Here is a 22,094-nt window from a genome sequence, read left to right as displayed (position 1 = left end):
GGTGAGAATATCCTTCATCTCTGCATGTTACACTGAGCTCGTTGGAGGAAGGATAGAATACAAACACGATTAAGAAGAATAATTCATTGTTGTCCTGCTATCTTATTTGCCTAAAAAATAGGTTATGAATGCAGTACAGAGTTGTGATGGGCCATGTTAATTACAAATGTGAAAGGAATAGGAAACACAGAAATACAGCAAAGATAGCATGAATTTTAAATCTTCATCATGTTGACGCTGCCGCCGATAACCAAATACCAGCACAACTGTTCTCTTTCTAAGTTACATTGTTGTATTTGAAATGTTCATCACTGAAGTCAAACCGAGTGCTAGGCACAGAGAAACAGGACAATAACTTTCAAACATGTAAGAAACAGTTGTTCTCATTAGTTTCTGCCGAAATAAAATTTCCAGTTTCGTTGGTTACTTTTTCAAAGAGAGGATTCCCTCAAAGAGCAAATAGTTACTCCTTTTTCAACATGTGTAAAATAATAAAAACAACAACAACAACAACAGTCCTGTATTGTTTATGTTTAAGTTGGAACATTGATTTGACATTTAAGTACCCATACGCATATCTAGATACGCTCATTCCAGTGTCATGATTAGAACAGCATTGTTAATAACAAGTGGTGACCTCAAATTATTTTATGATTCTTGTGGAGGGCAGTGGGCAGCCTTCTAAAGCACTGAAAAACTGAGGAGATGTGTTTGTGATCTGCCACTGCAGTATCTTCAGTGTGGTAGCACCAGGGTCATGGAACTCTCTACCTAATGAAAATAAGCTGGCACCGTCTGTGAGTTTTAGGCACCAACTTAAGAATTTGTTATTTGAGCAGGACTTATTTTGAAAGCAACCTACTGTTTTTTTAACCTTGCCACATAACCCATTCTGTACCCCTCCCTCCCCCCAAAAATTGGTATCTGAAGAAGTGTGCATGCTCACGAAAGCTCATACCAAGAACAAACTCAGTTGGTCTCTAAGGTGCTACTGGAAAGAATTTTCTATTTTGTTTCGACTATGGCAGACCAGCACGGCTACCCACCTGTAACCAAAAAAATTGAAATATAGTTTGCTTTGATTTTATTGTTATGTTCTTTGGGCCTTAACTGGGATCTTGTACATCAAATAGATACAAATATTTAGAATGAATATTTCTCCTCTCTGCCTTCAGCTCTGAATTCCTTGAGTCTCAGGAGCTAGTTTAGGAACTTGAAGCGGGAGGGGGAGGGTTGTTGGGTGTGGTTGCCATACTGAGCTCTTTCCTACACCCCCCTTTTTTTCTACAAGTCTGTGGATCCAACCTTCCAAGTGTCTTAACATAGCATCTGTTTGTGTATACATTTAAGTATGCGGGGAGACCTGTCACCGTGCTACAGATTTTTGCCATGGCTTGTATTATGGCTTCCATATATAATAGCAGCATTCAGAGACATTGGATTATATACATATTTATGCAAGGTCGGGTATTTGATGGGAAGCTACCATATTTTAGTGCATTTGAGGGTTGAATAATTCTTGCCTTTCCTGAGGTGGCTGAAATAATTTTTACTGTTGGTTTCCCACTAATACCCTGCTAGGTACAAAGGTGTTCTTTGTTTTTTGTTAGGTTTGATTTTTTGCTGCTATTAATAGCCCATGTCATCAGATCAATGGTGTGTTCTGTATTTGTGCATGCTCAAGTTTATGGGGCAAGAAAAAGAGGGTGGGGAAAAGAAAAATATATATTTTGCCCGTCAAGAAATTCTGTAGTATCTCAAGAGTGGCTTTATATAACTGACCCTTTTACTGGTCAGCAAATACTTATTTTGAATTCTTGAAATGCAGAAACCCAGGACAAATTATCTCTAAGTGAGATGCATCTTGTGTGATTTGAAACCAACATAATTACCTTAGCAACAGATTGTTTCCTACCTAATGCAACAATCACTGAATGAAAAAAAGGTTTGGCAAACGCAAGTACATTTATGGAAGAAACCTGTTCCATTTTCAGGGAAATATGTGTATTAGCAGAGTATGATGAGGGATCTAATGTCTGGGTCGTGGCAGACCATCACAGGGTGTCTTAAGAAGCACATATTTGGGGCTTAGATTTTGTGGTATTCTGGCAGGAAGACAGGTATTTTTAATTTTTTTAGGCTTAAGTTTCTCAGAAGAGGAATAAATCTATGCTAGGTTTCATATTCTAGAAACTCTTGTTTCATTTCCTCACTGCTCTAATGTTAGCTGCAATCATGCAAGTTTCAGGGTGATAAATATAATGCAGGGTGATGTCCATGTTGCGCCTTCAAACTATCTGGCGAAATCTCTTAAGTATGAAACAAAATACATTGTACAAGTATGAATTATACATGATCATACCGTATAATCAATAGTACATGCTATTGAATGAGGCACTGATATTTAACATCAACTTCAGTGAAAGTCTCACAAGAAAATGCCTTCTTGGAATGGAAGTACATACTCGAGTGGTCCTCAGATGAATTTTGTGTCAGATCAGCAATCGAGGCAGAAAAAATATTTGAAAATAATGATCTTTTTGTTGAATTGGAAAACGCTTATCCATAGAGAAGTTTTTTTTCTTAATAGCCAGCTTGATTAAACAACTAAAATGATATCAACATACTGCTTGAACTGAGGGTGAAAAGGAAAGCAACAAGTTCAAGGACATTCACCAGGTTATATTTCTGTGGATCATTTCAGTCACTTTTAATGGAAATTGACTTGAGCTTATATAGAGTTAAGAGGAATGAGAATTGATGTGAAAGAAATCGAGTTTATGTCTAGAATGGGAAGCTGACTCTGAATATTGATATGGTAGTTTCTAGTCCAGTGAGTAGATGGATTGTTGAGGGAGGGAAGCTAAGCATATTGAAACATCATTAAATTTTGGTCTGTGTTACTTTAGGCCAAAGACCGTGTGAGGTGAAAAGATATTTATTGATTGGAATTTATAAATTACTTATTGTAACGGTTAAGAGTGGATTTTTGTTTAATTTTGAAATGCTGATACTGTATTTAATATTATTTAATATTATTTTAATGAATGTTGAATGCTATTTTATTTGCATATTGTATGTTGTATTATGCATATTGTCTTATTTATATGATGTTAGCTGCTCTGAGCCCAGCTTTGGCCAGGGAGGGCAGGATGCAAATAAAACAACTTCTTCTTCTTCTTATTCTTATTCTTATTCTTATTCTTATTATTATTATCATCATCATCATCCAAACAGGCCATTAAGGCAAATGGGTATGAGTGGAAATTCTTTATCAGTAGGGTGGCAAAGCTGCCAAGGGTCACAGAAGTTATGGTTGCGAAGGAGCTCTGTGAAAGACTTAACAGTTTTGAGAGCTTAGAAGTGGAGCCCTTGTGATCAAGCATTAGGGTTCAGGCACTCATTCAGGTATGCTAAAATTATTTCACCATCATGAAAGTCTTGTAGAGATTATAAAAAAAAATCAACCTGTAATAGGAGCATAAAACAAGCAACTGTGTGCTTACCTCCCCTCAGAGAACTCTTTAGTAGAAGGAATCTGCCTCTTGGGTCTGCCAGTGAGTCTTTAACAATGAAGGGGCACTTCAGTGCAATAAGCATCATGACCCTCCCTTAATTTAGAAGACCCCGGAGAGCAGAGTTGATCGCTAGTCATTTGCTTTTAAAAAGGTAAGTATTAGTTTTGCTTTTTAATGGTGTGTTTACTGAACAAAGAGTGTTCTTTTTTTAAAGATAGATTCTACTTTAAGAGTGTTCAACAACTGAGCCCAGTCCTTTGGCATTGAGAGACATAACTTTCAAGGCAGGTGGTACTGTAGACGAGATTTATTTATTTATTTACTTACTTACTAACTAACTAACTAACTAACTATACAGCCCTTCATTCAAAGATCACAGCTGGGGCAATTGGGCAGGTGATTGGCGGTTGCAGCAAGTGGGCGGGTGGACTGTTGGTGGCGGTGAGCGGGCAGGCAATTGGCGGCTGCGGCGAGATGTGCGCTCGGCAGTGGCTGTGGCAAGCGATTGGCAGTGGCGGGCAGGCAGGTGGGCGATTGGCCGAAGTGACCTCCCCCACCCCCCAAAAGCTAAACAACTTAATTTTTGGTTTAAAAAAATAGGGGTCGTCTTATACAGGGAGTGTCTTATACACGGAAAAATATGGTACCTTTGTCCTAAAATATGCATTTGACTCATATTAATACAGTGGAACCTCGGGTCACGTACCATCCTCCTTATGAACGCTTCGGGTAATGAGCTCCGCTAACCCGGAAGTAGATGCCCCTAGTTGCAAACTTTGCCCTGGGATGCGAGCGGAAGTCGTGTACCAGCAGCACGGCAGCAGCGGGAGGCCCCATTAGCGAAAGCGCACCCCCTGTTAAGAACGGTTTCGGCTTAAGAACAGACCTCCGGAACAAATTAAGTTTGTAACCGGAGGTTCCACTGTATAAGCCTTAAGTAACAGCTGTAACTTTTAGAATTAGTTTTAGGCACGCAAAGTACAAACCATGCCTATATACAGCACAGTTTGAGAAGTAGCATGATCACAAGTGAAGTGGAGGTAGGGCAAGAATGGGTTTTGTGGTTAGCAAAATGTTAGCCAGGCCCTCGCCCAAGAGGAAATGTGAGTGGTTGTAAGCCATCCGGTACATGAAGAAGGAGGAAGTGGTATGCATTGGGCTGCTGGGTAGCTGTTGGGTTTCTGCCCTTTCAATTGATGAGCTGGCTTCTCTGATGTGGGTGAATTTAACCTTTTGCATCAGATCTTGCAGAGAATCACTCAGTATGCACATTTTAAAATACCTTATCGTGAGCTGGTTAAGTCCTCAGTGCGATATGAAATGCCATGTATGAGTTGTTGTTGCCTCAGAAAGAGCTAATTATTGAAATAGAAACTCTCAAAAACAGTGTAGGGTTTTGTTCTTTAAGGGGAATTTTCTTCTGTTTTTCATGATAAGCCCACATTTAAATTTATTCATTTATAATGTGCACCTATAATCAGATGGAAAGTATGCTGGTAGAAACACTTTTGGGATCTCAAAAACACTTAAGTAGAAAATATTTTTTACTGCCAGTGGTAGCTCAGTGCACTTATAGAAATTTAATATGTTATTGGGAATACAGTGGTACCTCAGGTTACATACGCTTCAGGTTACATACGCTTCAGGTTACATACGCTTCAGGTTACAAACTCCACTAACACAGAAATAACACTTCAGGTTAAGAACTTTGCTTCAGGATAAGAACAGAAATCGTGCTTTGGCGGCGCAGCGGCAGCGGGAGGTCCCATTAGCTAAAGTGGTGCTTCAGGTTAAGAACAGTTTCAGGTTAAGAACGGACCTCCGGAATGAATTAAGTTCTTAACCAGAGGTACCACTGTAATTAAATTCCTACATGTTCTTAAATGTTCCAGTACTGCATTAGGAAAATATCTCTTAAAGAGCACTCTCAATGAGGAGTGTTTCTTTGGTCCTCTGTTTCCTTGGAGCCAAAGATCTATTGGATTGCTGTCTGGTGGGCCCAGGGAAGCAGAAAACCAAACCACATTGCATCATTCCCTTCTTACTGGCTTTTGCTATCTCCACACTGCATCTTATCTCAGCACCTAGTGACCATATGTTTCTGCTCCTGCTTTGCTTTTAACCATAAAATGGTGTGTGTGTGTGTGTGTGTGTGTGTGTGTTACCCCCCAACCGGTGAACTCTCATTTTGGCCAAATGATAGGCAGAAGTAAACTGTCATTGGCTGATATTTGTTGTAGTAGTTAATTTGTAGTTATTTTTGGTAGAGAGAAGTAATGGAGCAATCCAGTCCTGACATGATTAAATATAGTGGCTCATATTCTTGAAAAACCCTGAATTGTACTGTATGCCCTTTCCATACATTTAGTTTTGTCACCTTTAAGCTAATGTTTAAAGCTTCCTCAGCATGGCCAGGAAGGCATGGAATATTTTATTCTACATATTAAAATTACAAGGTAGGTTTTTGTGCTGTCAGATAAATTTTTTACTAGTATGTGGCCATAAAAAGACGACTTGCTTAAAGTGTTTTGGTCTTTGCTTTCATATTGTGCATGCTATCATTTGTAGTGTTTAGTATTTGATGCTGAATTTTTGCAGATATTTCTTTGTCCTGTGACTTATTTTATTGAACAATATTTATTTACTGCTTAGTGGTTAAAAATAAAACATTAATATAAAATAAAACAAAGCATACATTTTGCAATTTAAAAAACAGCTAAAACATATTATTTGTTCTGGCACAAATACAGCTGAAGGTTGAGAGCTTTTTGTTGCCCTTTGTTAAGCAGAATTTACATTTGTTCTCTTGCAACACTGTTTGTCATTGTCTCACCACAGGACAGCCACAAAGTCACCACAAATGCAACTAAAGGTACAGAAAGCAAAGGTTATGCTAAGATTATTAGAAGGTGCTGTGTGATCTTTCTTGTGATGGGGAGGGGGTGACATTGGAGACTTAAATTTAGTGTTCTTTCAATCATGAGATTGTTATTCCAGCAACTTAAAGGGCTAACTTTCACATAATATTTTTCACCCACAGGTGAAGTTCTCATGTATATTCCTGTGAATGGATATACTTGAAGATCTGATGCAAACAAAATATTTGCTGATTTCTTAACTGTTGTTAGGAAATCAGGAGCATACAATGGGTTTGCATGTTCTCTTCCCTTTTCAGAATTAGTCATAGTACCTGTGTGTGTGTGTGTGCGCACACACACACACACACACACACACTGTACAGAGAGAGAGAGAGAGAGAGAGAGAGAGAGAGAGAGAGACCGACCAACACTTATTTGGCTGACTAAAGAACAACATGAAAGGCATTTGTACCCAACCTGTGTGTGAAAATCTAAAAGCTGCTTCCATTATAGGGCCTTGTGCACCTTAAAGAGCTACTTATTATTGCATAAGCTTCCATGGAATAATAAATGAGTTTTTAAGCTGTGTGGTTTTTGCTGCAAGTGACTAAAATGATTACCCTTCTAGAAATCATTATGTGTGCTAAGTTATGGTTTCCTTATATATTGATTTTTTGGTGCAAAGACATGCAAAGTGGTGAACAGTATATTTATGCAATAAAATAGATCATGACTATAAACCAATCATTAGAAGCAAATCAGGAAGAAAATCATAAAATAACTGATAATGGCATACTTACACAGTGAATGGCCAAAGTGCTTTAGTATTCAACCTACTCAAGGCAGTCTTATTCAACTCAATCACCAACTTTTATTCCTATAGTCTCTATCCCTCTCCTATTACATCAGGGTGAACAAGCAGATCCTCTTGCCCCATATGTCCCTCTTAACAGGACCCTATCTAGCCCCTCGCTCCAAACTAAAATAGTCTCCATGAAAATACTTCCAATCCTGGAAGTTCCTGTCTTCACAGGATAGGCTGGGTGTTCCTGAGCCTTCCAACTCTTAGTTTTTGTTCAGGCACCGCAGGCCACATGAATCCTGAGCATGCTTGAGGGAAAACACCACCCCCTGGCAGCTGGTCCATGCCTTGTCATTTAGAGTTTCTGCTCCTCAGCTTTCCTGGCAATTGCATCTGTGTGCAAATTCCTATTTACCAGAGATTCTTGCAGGGGTGGCAAATTGGAATTCCCCTTTTCCCATTCTTGTTATCCAGTGCCTTAGGCTTTGAGCTAAAGGCTCACATTAACTAGGCAGCTCTCCCCCCCCCCAAGAAAAAATCCAGTAGCAATGAGGAGGCTGATGTGACTCCTGCCTTCCTTCTCAGTCCTGTGGGGTTCAGGTGGGGAGACAGTAGAGTGCTGGAAAATGTTCCTCTTTTGAAGAGAAATATGACTTGCTTGGGAATTGTCTACCTACTTGTAAATTGGATAGCATTGTGATTACTATTTTCAGTCAGTTGAAACTCCACCGATGTCTTAACTAGGTCTTAAGTACCACTTAAGTCCAGGATTGCCTCCTCTCTGGTCTGTTGCAACACCAACCTTTGGAGAGCACAATCATTTGGAGAGCACAGTCATTTAGGCTATCTCAACATTTTAGTTCTTGGTTGAGACTTGACCATGTGTTTACCTAGTCACTGAGTGTAATGAAGTCACGCATTAACAAATTACATTTGGGGCCGTGTATTGCCACCCACAGAAAACTGATTTGTGGAAGAGTGTTCAAAATGACTACTTCTCCTCCCTTATATGTAGGTTTAATAATTATGCCTGGCTCTTACACCAAATTGTTGATGCAGAGATAGGGAACCTGTGACCCTCCAGATATTTTTGGACTCAAACTCCCCAGCAAGCCTGGCCAGTGGTTAGGGATGATGGAAGTGGAAGTCTAACAACATCTAGAGGGCCACAGGTTTCCTATCTGTGGTTCAGTGCTTTTGAATCTACCCTACTCAAATTACTCCAATATGGCTTATGTTTTTTTCTCAGATAGTTCTAACTACTTCAATAGTAAATTCTCAAACACACTTAAATGTTGACACACAGATCCTGGGGGATTAAAGTGGACCTAGGACAGAATGAAGTATTAGATGTATGCATGTTACTGTCAAGCTTTGTCACCTGAGCAAAGCTGCTTTTTCTACTCTGTCTTCCAGTTTGATAGAATTCAAATAGACTGGCCTAGGAACAAACAGCTCCCTAATAGAAGTGTACCTTGAATTACATATACAGTGGATTGGAGTGGGTGAGAGCTTTTCATTGTGAAATTATTCATAGATCTGCCCAGCAGATGTTGGCAATTGCAAAAGGGAACAGAGGCCATTCTGTGGTCAGCCAGCATGCTTCATTTCACGTGGGCAGATCAAGGCTCAAGGCAGCAACTATTTCCTTTTAGCACGCTGGGTGACAGTGTGAGCAGCCTGTGTGGGCAAGAGCCCCGGTTAACTCAAACAAAGTCACTTTTGTAACGCATCTGTTTTTTGTTAATAGGTAAGAAGGGACTTCAGTTAAAGTTTCCCTGTCCCCTGTTTTAATAAAAATGCTGACTTGTGAGCATAAACTCCTGCATTTGGAAGTTGATTTTTCTACTTTCTCACCTAGGAGCATTATTTCCATACATTACTATACTAGCTGGCTCCTTGAAGTTCATGGACAGGAGCCGAATTTAAAAGCAGCTCAGTCCTATGCCTGTGTACTCAGAAGCAAATCCCACTGAGTTCTGTGGGATGCAGAGGTAGTGTGTGTAGAACTGGCCTGCAAAAGTGTCTTTAACCTTTAAACCTTCAGGTTGACTCAGGCCCACAAAATCACATCTGTTGGTCTGCCATCATCCCAAATATTGAACACCTTCTTCCACTTACTTTACCTGTGAACGCTAGGTTGGTAGCCCTTGGGTATTTGAAAAAAAGGTGGTTTGGGAGAAAGCCTATGGAGGGACTTCTTTGAATGTGGGTGGGGAAGTGATTGAGAGAGATGCATTTGGGAAGAGAGGAGGGAGGTGTGGGGCTGTGTGTGAGAAAGTGAGGAGTAGAGGGAGCGAGAGAGAGGAAGGAGGAGATATGCAATTGTGAAGAGAGAGAAATGCATGTGTGAGTGTGTATACATGATGTGCATCAGGGAGTGGGAGTGGGGGGTGGATGAGTTAACTGGTGCAGCCACCCTGTATATTTTTTCTGGTACTTGGGAATATTTCCTGTTACTGGACAGAATGTGTGTGCGTGTGTGTACCCGTATGAGTCAACGATGTGTGATCTCCATAGTTAGAACCAGCAGGACATAGGTGACTTCCCACAGCAAGCATGAGGTTGTGCAGTGGTGGTGGGAAGGGGCAATGACTTTACTCTCTCTGATTTTGTGTTATTCTGTGTCCCCTGCCCCCCCAAGCAGCCAACCATTTTGTAACTAGCACCCGCAACACATTCGCAAAATTCAAAATGTGTTTCTGGTCTAAGAGTGTAGACTCCCCCTTGCTTTTAGTCCTTTGGTTTTAATAGCCCATTGATAAAGCATGCTTGACTCTCTGCTGGATTCCAGCCATTCTGTGTGGAAAACTAGGGTGACACCTAGGGTAAGAACCTTATAGCATATTGTTTTCTATCCACATAGGTGTTTTTTGTTTTGTTTTGTTTATAGGGTGCATTCATACATGAGGTGGAGCACAATTCAGGAGGGTTTATGCACATGCTATGCCTTAGTCAACTCCTGAGCTGAACCTTCGAGGTAGAAACAAGTCTGAACCAAATGTTTCCTGGATGTAATCCAATCAGTGGTCAGAGTGGTAGCACTTTGCTGTCTTCTTATTTGAATTGCCTAGCAGCTTCATTCATTATTTCAGCCGTTAATGAATTCTGATAACATTGCATACCCTGTTTCTCCTAAAATAAGACATAGCCATAACATAAGCCATAGCAGGATTTCTATGCATTTGCGAAATATAAGCCGTTCCCCAAAAATAAGCCATACCCCGAAAATAAGCCATAGTGACGTGGTACCTCCCATTAAAACAGCCTGGAGAGGCGTGGCTATGCAGCGTACCGATGCAACACGGTTAAAATAAGACATCCCCTGAAAATAAGCCATACTGTTGAGCGAAAAAAAATATAAGACGGTGTCTTATTTTAGGAGAAACAGGTATCTCCTGTCTCTTTTGCTTCTACTGGAAATGTTTAGTGAAGGATAGAAGTGCAAAGAGGTCGAAATGTTTCAACTATTCCAAGGGAGTAAATACATACTAACTATAATTGTATAGTTAAAGCATTCATTTGAGTTAAACATGTGTTTTTTGCAACATTTTTGCATCTTTAGCTGCAATAACAATTGAGCTTTTGTTTCAGTGAAGATGATCACATGATTTCAGTAGTGATGACAAACTGCTGGTGTTGTAACATTTATGCTCACTTGTTGGGTGCAAGAGCTCAGCGTGTAATTCCGTTTGTAAATACACAGAAGCATGTGCCAGGAAGCAAACACCCAGCAGCTCAGATGAAATATTTCAGTATATTTAAATCTATGCATATAAAGGTGCTCCTATAGATCATCCATCAAATATCTGCAAGCCTTGAATATGTGATTATGTGATACTTGTTTTCTCAGGCTGTGTGGTTTTTGTATTCAGCAAGGCTGATTGCACTGTCTTGGACTTTCTAGACCAGGGGTCCCCAAACTAAGGCCCACAGGCCAGATACAGCCCGAGGGACTCAGTTATCCAGCCCACGGCGACGCCTGCTGCCGCCACCCGCTGTTACCGGCGCAGCGTGGCTGCCCACTTCCAGGTCGGCGCAGCACCGGAAATAGCTTCTGCACATGCGTCATTTCTGGCGCACTCCCAAGTCTGAGGAGGCCTGTGCGCGCACACACAAGCTATTTCCGGTGCTCTGCCGACCTGGAAGTGTGCCGGAAATAGTGGGTGCGCACGCGTATGGGCACGCGCTCCTCTGGCCTGCCGCACGATAGGCGCTGGAGGAACCGGCCCGAGGCCTGGTAAGTTTGCCAACCCCTGTTCTAGACTCTTTGCCAGGGCTGTCTCGTCCATAGGGGCTGGTGGCGCGCCGCACCAGGGCGCCGGGCCCCCCAGGGGCGCCCCGCGAGCCCCCCGGCATACTGGGTGCCCCCTCCCCAACCCGCCCCGCTGAAAGCCCGCCGCCCTCGCCTCCTAGAGCCCCAGCTGGAGCGCTGGAAGGGCGCGCAAAGCCCCGCACCGCTCCAGCGCCACACCCCTCATCCCCTGCTCGCCCACCCCCCTCCCGAGGGGTGGCCAGTGCAGGAGGGAGGCAGGTGGAGAGGCGGCACGCCGGGGGCGCCAAGGGATCACTGCGCCACGGCGGCCGATCCCTCTAAGACGGCCCTGCTCTTTGCATTATAGCAGGGGTGGCCAACTCCCAAGAGACTGCGATCTACTCACAGTTAAAAACTGACAGTGATCTACCCCCTTTTTGGGGGTTCAAGTTGTTGAGCTCTTTTTTAGGGAGGAGGAAAGCCCCATTTTTGGGTAGTGCAGGGCAAAAATGTTTACCTTTTTTTAGGGCAACCAGAGTTGTTTAGCTTCTTTAGGGGGAGCCAGTGATCTACCAGTAGATCACGATCTACCTATTGGACGTGCCTGCATTATAGCATTTATCTTTCAGGAACAGTACCCCTCCCGATATTTATTTATTTAGGCTTGTTTTCAGGGATCATATAAACTTGCTTCAAAACATCATGTTTATGGCAAATGCTTTTTTAAAAAACAGAGGGGACAGACATAACAGTTGGCAATAAAATAGATGATGGCACATACATTATCTAAAACAATATTCCGTTTTGGTTTTTATCATTTGTGGTTTTGAGTATGGAACATGGATGTTAGAAGCATATTGTAGTTTGGTCAATTAAAGCCCTCCTACTCATGTAGTACTTGAAAAGTTAACATCTGTGTTTATGAAATGATGATACTGTGAGATTAAATATCTTGGCTAAGTATATGAATTAAATTTAATGACCAGTGTGGGAAGTAGATATGGCCTTTGCCTGGTCTTCTATTGATTGTGACATATAGGAGTCAATTTACATGGTAAATTGGTGAAGTCCTCTGACTTTTTATGTAGCCTCATGAATCATTTTTTATCAAGGAAACTTAAATATTTCATGAAACATTACGGATGCAAAATGAACATTAAGCAATGACAGAATTAAGGTTACCAGGTTATTGTAGGGGCATCAAAAGGAACCCCCCTCTATTGAGCTTCTAGACAAAAGCACACATTTGTTAAGGGCATATGAAGCGCTCTGTAGCACCTGGTCAGAGATGCAGCTAGACCAACATTCACTTCTCACAGTGGCCAATCAGATGCTTCTGGAAAACACACTAGCAGGACATGAGCACAACAGTACTCTCCCCACTCATGCTCTTCAGCAACTGACAGCCCAAGGCCTACCACCTTGGATACTGGAGGTAGTAGAGCAATCATAAATGATAGCCACTGATAGACAGATTCAAGGAAGATAAGGCTAACTGCCTTTTAAAGCCCTCATAGTTGGTGTTCACTGCTCCATATTGTGGGAGCAAATTCCATAGTTTAGCGATGTGCTGCTGTGTGGCAAAGTACTTCCTTTTGCTGTCTTGAGTCTTTGAATATTCAACTTCGTTGGGTGACCTCAGACTCTAGCATTAAGAGCAAAAGACAAAAGCATTTACCCATGCTGTTCATCATTTTGTACACCATTACTGTACAACGATCCTCCCTTACTCAAGTTTTCTAAACTGGAAAGCCACAAATGTTGTAGGGGAATTGCTCTCGTAGGGGAGTTGCTGTCTACCCTTGATCATGTTGGTTGTTCTTGTCCAGCTATGTATTATACTGTTTCATGTGAGGTAACCAGTAGTCCATGTGTGGCTTCACCCAGTGCTATTTTTCTAGAAAAATAATGTCAATGGCGCCCACCTGAGAGTTCCTGGAACTGAGTTCCAGCTGGAAAAAAGCCCTGGTCTCACCATAAATGTGTATGATAACATTGTGATATTGGTTTGCCCCATTGAGCAGCCGAGCTGCCACATTTTGCACTAGCTGTAGCTTCTAACTGAACTTCAAGGGCAACCTCACATCGAGCCCACGGTAAGTAAGCCATGAAGGTTGCCAGTGCATGGACAACAGTGATTAAATAGCAAAATGTTTTGCGTTTCCTACCCCTGTAATTAACTTCAATATGTCATAGACTCATTATCTGAAAAGAATCAATCTTAGCTATACAAGAACCTAGAGCAGTGCTTACCATGGTCTTATCTATGCACGTCAAAGTTTTTAGAAAGTGAGGATTGCCTTTAAGCTTTTCCATTCCTCTTAAAAATGTGCAATGGACACTCCTAGTGGCTAGAAATCCGGACTGTTGGCATGGCTGCTGCCTTGCACATTAAAAACACAGCTGCAAGTGTTGCTGGGAGGGAGGGAGCATTCTTTTCTGAGGATTTTATAGGGGGATGTATTTTTTATTTTAACATATTTTATATGAATTAAATTGCAGATTTTAAATATGCAGGCTTAAAAAAAAGAAAAAGAAAATAGAAATGAAAACAGGACAGCATGGACTTGGGGGAGAATACATGTTGAAAGTGAGAAGGACCAAAGTAGACTGATCCTTCAACCCTAGTATATGGTGCCTGACATCATTTCATAGGCAAAAATGAACAGTTCACAAGGAAATTACAGTTTATAATGGATTATTGTGGAGGGGGGAAATGCAAGGGAATGTAGAATAGACAAATGCAGTTACGTGTACTTCAATTTTGGTTACATCTGAGAATGAGTTAAAGAGATAAGCCAAAGACTCTGCAGAAAGGCAAAGAATTGGTGGTATGCACATGTTCAAGGAATATGTTCTGTTCCTGGGGATGGGGCAACAAAGGAGAATGGGCTTCCTTGCGTTATAGAGCAAGAGGCTTCTTGGTGTTGGGTGTTAAGAGTTTGAAGGGCAGAGTTCATAGGCAAATATGCAATATGATAAAGTGTTGAAATATAGAGTGGATAATTAGAGGGTAACCTAAGAGTCAATAGAGTGCTTTTTGAGAAGCAGGACATGGTGTCATGCTTGAACACAAGAGGGAAGAAGCATAAATAGCTGGATAGGTTGAGATGCAGATAACTATGGGCATGGTAAACATGAGTTGGAAGGAAACAGGCTCATAGGGGTACATTAGAAGTTTATGAAAACAGCTGAGAAGCAGTTTCTGCTAATATAATGCATATGCATCTTATTGTCACCAATGTATTCATTTTTATGCACACGTTCCCCTAATATAAGCATTTTTGTGAACATACTTGGGTTGGAGAACTGCATAGCAAATTTCAGAGAAGTGTGAATTTTGAAAGATGGCCGTGTTTCAGTTCTGTTGTTTTGGAAAGCGTGAATTTCATAAATTTAACTTTAAATGCAAACTGAATTGAATTTCTCATCCATCCCTATTCCCAAGTCCTTCAACAGTGGTCAAAGAAATACAGTAAATGTGGAATTATGCACTCCCTTGTTCCGGTATCTCCCCACCCCCACCAGCCTGAACATTCCCCTTGCTGTAGTTTACTGGCCTTCTTTGTGGTTATTTTTGGAGTTTTCCTTAGGATTTGAAACAGAAAGCTAGTTAGGGTTAATTGTGGTTGATGTCAGTGCCAGTATATGCCTGACATGTGGTTAAAGCTAGCTGAAGAAACAAGTGGTGGATTTTCTACTTGAAAGGAGGGAACATTACATGTGTGCTGGTACTTCCCTTTATATACTACATATTGTTATTCTGCCTTGTTTTCTGGGATTTCCCACTTCAGGCAATACCATATAGATGCTTCCTTCCTGGTTTTGAAAGGTTCTTAGTGTTGTGTGTCTTCCAAATGCTGATAATTTATATGGTTTTGTCAGTCATGGTCCAACTCCCACCCCCACCCCCGCTGATCTCTCCCTCCTTTTCCACTTTAGTTTGCAAAAATTTTGACTTAGCTGGCTGCATTTTCTAACACTGCCTCTCCTCTGTTTGCTTATCTACTGATATAACTATTAGTAGCTTCAGCAACATTTTTCGTTAAGGTGCATAAGAAGGTGAACGGCATGCTAGTGGTGTAATCTAACTGCAACCCCCATTCAGGTTTACTTACTGGAACCAAAACAGGACTCTCTTGCTTTCTTAGTGTACTATCTTACTAACTGTCTTGCCCGTCACATTGCAAGGCTTTTTCATCGAAATCTCATTTATTAAGCTTCCAAAAGGCACAGACACTTGTAAGGGACTCCTTAAGAGCATGTTGGATTTGAATAGAAGAATTCACTATGCCCATCAGACAGCAGAGAGACTGCCTGACGCCAGAATGAGATAATAAATTGCGAGAGGAGCCTACTGAAGATTTTGCAGGGGTGAATAATTTTCATGCCATGTTAAAACGGTGGTTGTGGTGGTGGTCGTAGATACACGTTTGGGGTTGTTTAGTGTACAGCTAAATATTTGTCCAAGTCTGTTCAATACTTTTGTTTACTTTTGTGTATTTTTATGTTCTTACTATCTGTTGAGCTAAAGGAGTCATGTAGTTCATTCATATCTACTCACTGAGATACAACTTCAGTGGCCCAAATGAGAAAATGAAAGGACTAAAGTGGAGAATAAGTTCTGGCTGGTGGACCAGGTTCTGAGCTGCTCTTGTGTCACAATCACCTGATATCACCATGACATCACACGTTTTAATTTCAGAGGAAAGAATCGGGAGGACACAGTTCATTTGAGTTCATGCTGTGCTTCCAAAGAAAAGCAATCATTTCCCTGGAAGTCTTTGAATTAGCCTTTGCCTAGGGCTTGCTGATCAGAAGGTCGGCGGTTTGAATCCTCGTGACGGGGTCAACTCCTGTTGCTTGGTCCCAGCTCCTGCCCGCCTGGCAGTTTGAAAGCACGTCAAAGTGCAAGTAGATAAATAGGTACTGCTCCGGTGGGAAGGTAAACAGCATTTCCGTGCGCTGCTCTGGTTTGCCAGAAGTGGCTTTGTCATGCTGGCCACATGACCTGGAAGCTGTACGTCAGCTCCCTCCGCCAGTAATGCAAGATGAGCGCCGCAACCCCAGAGTCGGACACGACTGGACCTAATGGTCAGGGGTCCCTTTACCTTTACCTTTACCCTGACTTGAATTAAAGTCAACCGTGCAACAGAAGACCTCCTTATGTTAGGGATCTGCTCCACTTGGGGTCTTGTGTTTGGAGCTCCTGTATGAAGGCATTTGGTGCCAAATTTAAAAAGTGCTCCCAATTGTTCCTTTCTAGCCATAGCTTTACATGCCTCACAAATCATGTCAGGTGTAGGGCAGGTGGGCATGACTGGGGTCAAACTGCCCCATGGGCCAGATTCTAGCCCACTGGTGGATCTAATTTGGGCTGATTGCCATAGGTTCCCCATGCTATACCTGTGTCAGATTCTGAATCCGGTTTGTCAAATATTGTCATGACAAATAACAATACAAAAGTTGAGAGTATGGTGTCATTGCAGAGAATGAAGGTTGAACTTCCCTTTGCAGCCAAAGCACATGTTGCTAGCTTAGTTTTATGCTGTCATTTGAAATGTGACCCTCGTTCCGAGGAAGCTACAGTGGCCCACCAGCTCGTCTTGCTCCTCTCCTGCCACTTCTGTGACAAATAATCAGCACTGCCTACTCTCACTTCTTGCAATGGTGTGGAGTTAAACCAGTGTAACCCTGTTGATTCATTCATGCTGGGGCTCTATACTTCTACCTACAATGTTTTCCAGTGCAGTGGTATGTTAATTTTTTTCCAATCTGGTGTAAATCGATTATGTTGTAAAGAATATAGCTAACTTTAAGGGATGAGACTAATACCTTACTTAAAGGAATAGTTCTGTTTATAATTTACTCTTCAGAAGAGTATTGTGTACTCATCTAACTTCCTTGAAGAAGTATTTATGAAGCAGTTTCTTGACATGTTGGTTACTTAACTAAGCCCAAGTTTCTATATATAACACCATGTAAGATGCTAGCTGGCATACTGGAAAATTGAGGATAAGCTTCAAAACTGGTTATATTATAAATTAGGAGGCAGAGAATTGTAGGAAGTCCAGAGTGTGATAATAATAAACCTGGTTTGCTTAGGAGACTTCTTTGTGATTTTTTTTTACATGACCTTTTGCATATAATAAATAGATTAAAGTGAACTGGGTAGAGACCCTTTTCTCCCCCTCTCACAACACAAGATCTTAGGAGCATCTAACAAAATTGATTGGCAGTAGATGCATGACCAACCAAAGACAGGGTAGCACACAGTGCGTAAGATGTGGTTGTAGCAGGATAGGTCTATCAAGAGCATTTGTCTATGATAATTAAATGGAGTCCTCTGGAGCAGAATGGGCGGGTGTGGGGGCTGCAGGGAGTAGGGGAGGAAGGGGGATTCCATTTCATCAGCTACCACGATGTTGGATTATCACCCACAGGAAATAAAATAGCATGACATTTCATTGACCTTTATGAACTAGTGCTAAACAGTCCCGCTCAAGCCTTCACTTTATGACGGTAAAACGTCTGTGGATCAAATTGTAGAATAATAATGGAAATGTAGAATTTTATTTTTCTTTGGGCCTCCGCTCCCTGCCAAAATGCTTAGCTGACAATATGTGTCATTGGCAAAGGGCATGTTTTCCCATTTGGAGTTGATAAAGGCCAGATAATTTTGAAGCCTGAAAAATAGCTCAGCGTTGGAGGTTAGATCAAAACTATTTCCAAAGAAAATCTTCTTTCTTCTTTGGAATGTTTTTATGTTTAAAATAAGATAATACGACTTTGCCCATAGTCTTACTCTGTCCGAGGCCTGCTGGTTGCTGGCAAAATGCTTTTAGATGATTTTTGGCCAGTATTTGAGTAATATTTAAGGTAGATTTGCAATTGCAGTCATAGAGACTTTCCTTCAGTATAAGCGTGAGGCCAGAATTATGTGTTAGGGCCATGAAAAGCAACAGCCTAGCACAGCCTTCCTCAACCTGGTGACCTCCAGGATTTTTAACTACCATCACCCCTTGCTGATTTGGGCAGGTTGGTTTAGCATCTCCTTCTCCATTTGGAAAAGACTCCTTTGCTACAGTTGGTGGAGCTTTATATGGGTTTACTAATATGCATACCTGAACTTAGCTGTTCACAGGAACTGACTCCTATCCGAGGATATCCACTTTTAAGTTGACACATACAGAAGAAATGTTCGTTAATTTATGTTTCAGCTAATGTGCATATTTACGTTATTGGGTTCTTACATTATCTGCTTTCTCAATACTTAATGGAAAGCCTCAATAAACAAATATTTAAAGAAGAAGAGGAACACATGCAGAGTGTGATGCATTAGCTTGTCTCAAACAAGCCAATTTAATGAAGTAGGAGAGAGTGTAGACATATTGAATCTATAGCATATGTGAAAACACACCTATTCTGTTAACTACCCATGCCTCACCCCCTGATGGACTTGTCTCTCCCCATACTAGATTGACAGAGGTTTCTTAGATGCAGTATGGAGTTGGCAGTGTGGTGTCATGATGCATGCATATCTTTAATGCAGAGGTGGGGAACCTATTGTCCCCAACAGCCCCAGCCAGATTGGCCGTTGGATGATGAAAGTTGTAGTCCAACAGCATCTGGAGGGCCACAAGTTCCCCACCCTTTAAGGAATCTGCAGTCCTTAAAATGAGATTAGTGAATACTGTAGCTGCTTTATAGGCCAGAGGAAAGGACACTGCGAGGGAGAATCAATACAGGCAATTGGAGTGGGAATATGCAACCAACCCTTAAATATCTGCATGGTTATATTATTTTATATCAAAATTCAATGTGGATGTTATAGAAATTATATCAATTTCACATTGTGATACCAGTAAGAGCAGCATTCTTGTCTGAAGCATTTTCACTATGAAACAATAAAAGGAAATTTGTTTTATACTTAAAAAATACCATATACTGTATACTAATTGGTCTTTTCAGGAACATTGCTTTGTCAGGCATATTGAAATTATTTCGCCCCGAAGTCTTATTTATATGAGGGAGGTTGAAGAATGCACTGAGGAGGAATACACAGAGTGGCAGTTTTAAAGAGTATTAGTCAATTTTAACTGCAGAACAGGAAGCTAGATAGGATTGATGGGGCTTTCATTTGCATATGGAGTCAATTAATTCTTAAGCAGCCTTCTAACAGTAGCTACTTTGTGGAGCTTGGAGAACATATCTGCCCTCCTTACACAACTGTTAGAATGTATATTATAGAACTGAGTCCTTAAGTATGTTTAAAGCCAAAAATAGAACAAATTGAAGAACGTAATTTATTAATAGCTTTGCTTGTTAGGAAAGCTGTAATCAGAGTGCAGCATTATCCTACATGATTTCTATATCTAAAGTTTCACTTACAAAATTTGTTTACTGTTTCTTTCTTAATTAATGTGGGAAAATAAACTAGTTGCTTCTGAACAGGTTTTTTATTTTTTCTTTGCGTGTAGATTTTCTATTATTCCTGTTCCTGAAGTTCCTATTTAATTTATAGAAATCATTTGGAGCTGAAAACATCGAGCGTCAGCTAATGTACATTGTGTGTCTGCATTGTGTTGGTCATTTTGACCAAAATGAAGAGAGAACTAAAAGTAGAGTCTGGTGCAATAAGTATTTGGACAAAACTTGAATCCATGGTTCATTTTTAGAAAGGAAAATGCTTTGTTGTAGTAGTAGTAGTTGTTGTAATTGTAATAGGGGAAATATTAATAGTGAGAAATCACTGCATGGGTTGTTGTTTTTTGTTTTGAGGGGAGGGAGTTGGTTTCTATGCCACCTTTCCCCCCAAATGGTCCACAAGGTGAAACATAAAGGTTAACAGTAATACAAAATTCAAGCAGTTTGGCAGATTACCTTGCTGGGCAAGCCCATAAGAATCTTTATTATCTTCCATATGTGGTATTTCAATTGCTGGTGTGACAATAAATTCAAAGAAAAAATAAAATGATATACACACCCCTAAACATAATACTACAATTATGAACATGCTTAGCCAGTTGGATCACTGTCTCAAATTGAAGATCAATGACACAAAGCATTGCACTGGATGTTGTTTTTTAATTTAAAACTGGCGTGAATGTTGGGAAGGGATGATGTGCATGCATGCATGCAGGAGGAGGAGAAATATCAAACTTGATATTTTATACCATTCTGTACATTTAGTTCTGATTTCACTTTTACCTGCCCTGTCTTGGCTATGTGTAGCTATTGAGCATAAAATATTATTGGGAAGTGTATTTAGTAAATCTGTAGACGATAGAAGGGTTCTTTCCATAGGAAGAGTACAAGCTGTGCTTTCAGGGCATTTCCCAGAATAAAAAGTCTCATGAATAAGGCCCTCAGTAGTTAACAGTTAACAGACTCTTGGGCTTTTCCAAGTTGAAAATGCCACCGGGGACTGCAGTTATTATGCAGGCACATGAGATCAGCCTGCTCAGTGCTGTGGGTGTCAGTGCTCTGCATGTAGTAATGTTTGTTCTTCTTTCTGCCAGCTGCAAAGAATTCAAGGCCAACTTCAAGATACAATGAATTTTAAGACTGCAGGGGGTTTGTTCTGTTTTGTGATACAGTTTTCTGGTAAACGGTCACACTGCTTCATTCCTATTCCAGTGGCAGTTAAGGACTAAAATAGAGCGGTTTGTATTAACACAGAGTTCCATGCTTGGGTTTGGCCACATTCATGCGCTGTACTTATTGTGAGGTAGATTAATTAAGATTTTGTTTGTGGCATAGGCACCAAGCCAGTTACTGTACGCTATGTAACAAATACGGAAATACACAAAGGGATTTCCTCTCTTTAGTCCACCTGCCACAAAGCAAATATCACTTTGTGTGTCTTTTTATTATGTCTTTTTGTGGCGTGTCTTTTACAGTACAAAATAATTACGGGGCATAATACCTGGGTAGATTTACGCTTGCAGAAGTAGTTTAGGCTAACAATGGAATAGTAAACTTTTAATCCCTTTAGAAAGTTTTGACTCTGCTTTTTGGAAGGAGCTGAGCCAATAAAAACAGAGAGCAGCGTTGTGTGACAACTGGAGTCTAGCTCTAGGAAGAGAGAAGATAAAGCTTTAAACTCAGTCTCCTAATTCCTGCTTTTGGCTCACAACTAGGAGCTTTTCCATTTCTCTGTCTCACCATTGTGCTTTGTTAAACTTACCAAATCAATGCCACTTCCCTCAAATTTATGGATTTCTAAGTTCCAGCTTCCCTTATATTGTCATATTAAAACATCAAGCAACATTGCAGTTTTCCTTCAAGTTACGATTTTTCAACATCTTCCCCCTGTTAGGATTGGTTTCTCATATGTTTATGTGCCAACAAACATCTAAAATACAGACCATTTTATAAGCAGAGCCGTATCTGTTTTTCAGCTTTGTTCCCATTTTTTTCTTGTGTTGAGCAGTGAGTACACATGACTAATGTACTGTTCCCTGCCCCCTGAAAAGTGCCTCCATTTGGAGACCTTTTGAGGCCAAGCGAGGTGTGTCAGGTTGATCAAGGTGAACTTTGAGATCAGCCACATTCCCATATAAAGCAGTGAACAGGAGAGTATTTTGCTTTACCTGTAAAATGACTGGGTAAACTGCTTTTACTCTTAAAAGATCTTTTGAATTCCTTGTTTATATATG

The 22,094-nt window shown here is 40.8% G+C and overlaps 1 protein-coding gene across 2 annotated transcripts in view; it reads left to right on the top strand.

Annotated features, from left to right (window-relative positions):
• LOC117041122 (UDP-GlcNAc:betaGal beta-1,3-N-acetylglucosaminyltransferase-like protein 1) overlaps positions 1 to 21,781 on the top strand; it is a 60,228-nt gene extending 38,447 nt beyond the window's left edge. The window contains exon 7 of one of the 2 annotated variants that reach the window (XM_033139517.1): positions 20,955 to 21,781. In XM_033139517.1, coding sequence (XP_032995408.1) covers positions 20,955 to 21,089 — 135 coding nt within the window. In that variant the 3' untranslated portion in view covers positions 21,090 to 21,781. Of the gene's footprint in view, positions 1 to 121; positions 299 to 20,954 lie in introns of those variants that run through there. The other variant, XM_033139518.1, reaches the window with a different exon arrangement.
• The last annotated feature ends 313 nt before the right edge of the window (positions 21,782 to 22,094 follow it).

The sequence above is a fragment of the Lacerta agilis genome, chromosome 2 (genome assembly GCF_009819535.1).
Source record: "Lacerta agilis isolate rLacAgi1 chromosome 2, rLacAgi1.pri, whole genome shotgun sequence".
NCBI lineage: Eukaryota > Metazoa > Chordata > Lepidosauria > Squamata > Lacertidae > Lacerta > Lacerta agilis.
This window is presented reverse-complemented; position numbering and strand designations above follow the sequence as displayed.